The sequence below is a fragment of the Hordeum vulgare genome, chromosome 7H (genome assembly GCF_904849725.1).
Source record: "Hordeum vulgare subsp. vulgare chromosome 7H, MorexV3_pseudomolecules_assembly, whole genome shotgun sequence".
NCBI lineage: Eukaryota > Viridiplantae > Streptophyta > Magnoliopsida > Poales > Poaceae > Hordeum > Hordeum vulgare.
The window spans coordinates 488756473-488760108 of NC_058524.1; the positions used below are offsets into that span (position 1 = coordinate 488756473).

Sequence of the window (3636 nt, forward strand, 5' to 3'; positions counted from 1 at the left end):
TTAATTGTCAAAAATTGATATGATATGTGCCAAACAGCGGTTGGGTGCATGCTGTGCATGCTACTCCCTCCGTTCCTAAATGTAAGTCTCTATGTAGTTATTTAGTATAGAACTTTTAAAAAGACTTATATTTAAGAACAGAGGGAGTAAATGTTAGAGCGTCCGTTAAAGTTACTACACATCCACACACACGCTAAAACACTATTTTAGTATAAAGAAATTAGCGTGCAGAAGGAGTAACTTTTAATTCTGTGTTTCCCTCAAAATATGGGCTGCTGCGTGGCCGATGGTGCCGACGGCCCATAGTACGTCTGGGTGTTCACCCACATCAGCGACAGAACGGAGATGAAGAGCACCGACCAGAGCACGGCGAGGGTCGGCGCCCGTTCCCGCCGCGAGAGGAGCCCCCTGAGGAACCCCTGCAGATGCGCCACCACCCACGCGGCGAACACCAGCTTCCAGCCCAGCGGGCCCCACGACTCGTACCCGTGGTCCATCCCGTACGACACTGCCACCACCACGCCGGCGAGGTTGCCGAGCAGCACGCTGATCGGCGGCACCAGCAGGTTCGTCCACAGCACCGACCGCATCGAGTCTGGCGTCATCGCCTCCTCGTCATCCTCCTCGGCCTGCCGCTCGGACACCGCCACCGCGGTTGTGTCCGTCGAGAAGCCGACGTCGATGCCAGTGCACGCCCTGAGGATACCCTGGAACACGGCGGTGAGGCCGGCCGATGTGCCGATCACCAACCAGAGCTTCTCGTTCTGCCACCACGCCCGCAGCGACACGCCGCTCCACTTCAGCTCCAGTGCCACGGACGCGATCACCGACGACAGGAGCAGGACGAGCAGGAACCCGTCGTAGTCGTCCACGTCGTCGGGGAATATGAACTTGCCGGTGAGGAGGCACACGGCCGAGAGCGCGCAGTAGACGGTGAGCGGGATGGAGGTGAGTGGGTAGGCGACGCAGTTCACGTAGGCCAGCCGCTGCAGGGGCCTCATGCTGCCGCCGCCGGCCCAGACGGGGCAGTGCCGACTCAGCAGGATCCCCATGGCCGCCGACGCCCGCCGCGACGCCCCGGCGAGCATGTCCGAGGGACTGGCCCCCGCGTAGCTCCTGAACGCTGGCCGCGCCGGCACGCAGTACGCGGACGCCCACCCGCGCGCGTGCATCCTGAATCCCGTCGCCACGCCGGCGCCGGCGCCGTAAATCCACCCAACCTGCACGACGACATGTCCCTCAGATCTCGACAGCGCGCGTGGCAGCACGCGAAAGGAAGTATTATTGCTACCTCTTTGCCCCATCTCGTCCGCTCCTCGTACGCGCAGCTGACGACGTGGATGGCCTCCTTGAGGAGAGGAGTGGTTGGCACTGCCATTGCCGGCCCTTTCTCTATGAACGCCGAGGCGATGAACAATGAAGAATGGCCGAAGTGGCGCTCCAGCGCGGCGTGGTACGAACGCAGCCTCCGTCTCCTCGCTCCCACCGTTTCCTCATCGTCGTCTGCAGAGTCGAGCAAGGGCACGACGGACCTGTTCCTCCTCAGCCTCAGCTTTCGCCTCTCCCTGCCCCCGAAACAGCACCAGCTCCGACGGCCGGTCTGCAGGTCGTCGGCGTCGTCAGCCACCGCCGGCTCGAACCCGTACAGCGCCTTCCGGTTGAAGCAGCACCCGGAGCCGACGTAAACCGGGCCCTGAATGCCGTCCAAGCATTTCATGTCGATCTGATGAACCGAATGTTAGCGTGATCGATGGAGCAATGAACCGAATCAATGGCACAGGCGGTGAGCAAGTGAACTCGATTCTTTACATCGAAGAAGACGGAGTCGCGCTCGCGGCTCCCCCATCGATCTCCCTCGTCGTCGGCTGCTGAGGCGGCGGGCCGCAGAGGGAACTGGACGAAGCATGTCCGGTTCCCAGCCTCCGGGTCCATGAGGAAGCACATCGCCTCCCTCAGGGCTCCGCTGTTGTTGACGTAGTGGTCATAGTCCAGATTAAGCACGTAGGCGCCATTTGTCAGCACGGCGGACACCCGGAGCTGTCAGCAAAAACCAGGTCAGAGAAGCACTGCAACTCACTAGAAAACTGTAGTACGGCCGTACGGACCAATGAGTTCATCGCGCCGGCTTTCTTGTGGTGCTGAAAACCCGGCTTCTTCTCCCGCGACACGTAGAAGAGCCGAGGGAGCTCGACACCGTCGGCGTCGCGGTCATCGGCGGAGTGCCCCAGGAGTACCTGTCGGACGATCAGCTCAAAACGTAAATATTAATGTACTAAGAATGAACCGAAAATGTCGTTGGATAATTCGAGACACGTAATGTACGAGGTTGTGCGACAGGACCTGTATCATGGCGGGGTGGTCTCTCGAGTTGTTGCCGGGCCACGGCGTGCCGTCGGACATGAGCCATCCTTCCTCCGGCACCTTGCTCGTCTTGGCAGCGAGGTAGTTCATCCTCACCTTGAACTCCTCGTACTCCCTCTGCATGCATGCACGTACTCACGATCGATCAGCCACGCACTACGCTTCACACCTCCGATCGATCAATACGTTACACGATATGGTTATGCTCATGTATACCTTCATGGCGCGGCGCTCCTTGACGAACGAGGGCGCGACCTTGTCCCTCAGGTAGTCCACGTTCCGCGCGAAGTAGGGCTCGGGCGCCCTCGGCTCGACCCCGTGGCGGCGGCAGAAGGGGACCCACCTCCGCGCGAGCCGCGCCGTCTCGAAGAGCGCCTCGAAGAGCAGCATGTCGGCGCCGTCGTCGGAGACGTAGCAGGCGAGCCTGCCCGCGGGGTAGTCGGCCGCGAGCACGGACAGCACAGTGTTGGCCGTCGCCAGGGGCGGCTCCCTCGCCGCGTCGGCCGCGCTCACGAACACGTCCACGCCCGCCATCCGCCGCTGGCCGCCGCCGGAGCAGTCGTCCTTGTCGAGCCTGTGGAGGTGCGTGGCGCGGTTGGTAGGGGAGAGCTTGGGCAGCTGCGCCGCGAGCCACGAGAGCGCGAGCCAGGACTCGCAGGCGACGGCCGTGAGCCACAGCCCGTAGGCGTCGGGCACCGGGTGGGTGACGCGGTACCGGAGGAAGAGCGCCAGGAGGACGCCGCGGAGCGCGACGGACGCGCGGTACAGGTTGAGCTGCGCGGACGGGACGGGCACCTTGGTGCTGAGCGGCTCCGGTGACGGCCGGTCATCGCCGCCGCGGGCTGCACTCGCACGGAGGCCATGCGCCGGGCTGTTTGGAGGCGCCTCGTGGAGGCTCCACTCGTCCATCTCAGAGGGAACCAGGTGACCTAGCTAGCTCCGTCGCGCGCGAAATCGTCTCACGCTGACAAACACAGTCTATGTGTGTATTTGTACTAGCCCAAGTGTAACCCGATCGAGTAGCATAGTTTCAGTGGATTCCTTTTGTCGCCGTCGACGAGTCCAGTGCTGCGGCATTCCGTTCCACGTATCCGGCTGGGGCTTGGTAGCAGCGACAAGATGCTGTACGTGATACACACGGTGATCGCGAGGCGGTCTCGGCGAAAGAAACAACAGCATCGCGCGGATCGGATCGATGTTTGTGGCAACAACGGACAAGTGTCTGTCTATGGAGGATGAAGCAGTCAATCGCTACCTGCTCGTCCCAGTAAACTA

General features: G+C 61.8%; 1 protein-coding gene across 1 annotated transcript; it reads right to left on the reverse strand.

The window, feature by feature from the left end:
* Nucleotides 1–260: 260 nt before the first annotated feature.
* LOC123409132 (putative cellulose synthase A catalytic subunit 11 [UDP-forming]) lies at nt 261–3168 on the reverse strand. The gene is made up of 6 exons (XM_045102108.1): nt 2578–3168; nt 2341–2478; nt 2106–2234; nt 1810–2037; nt 1292–1723; nt 261–1220 (listed from the first exon to the last, which is right to left on the reverse strand). The coding sequence occupies exons 1-6, from the start codon at nt 2893–2895 to the stop codon at nt 261–263; spliced, it is 2205 nt and encodes a 734-aa protein (XP_044958043.1). The 5' UTR covers nt 2896–3168.
* Nucleotides 3169–3636: the final 468 nt, after the last annotated feature.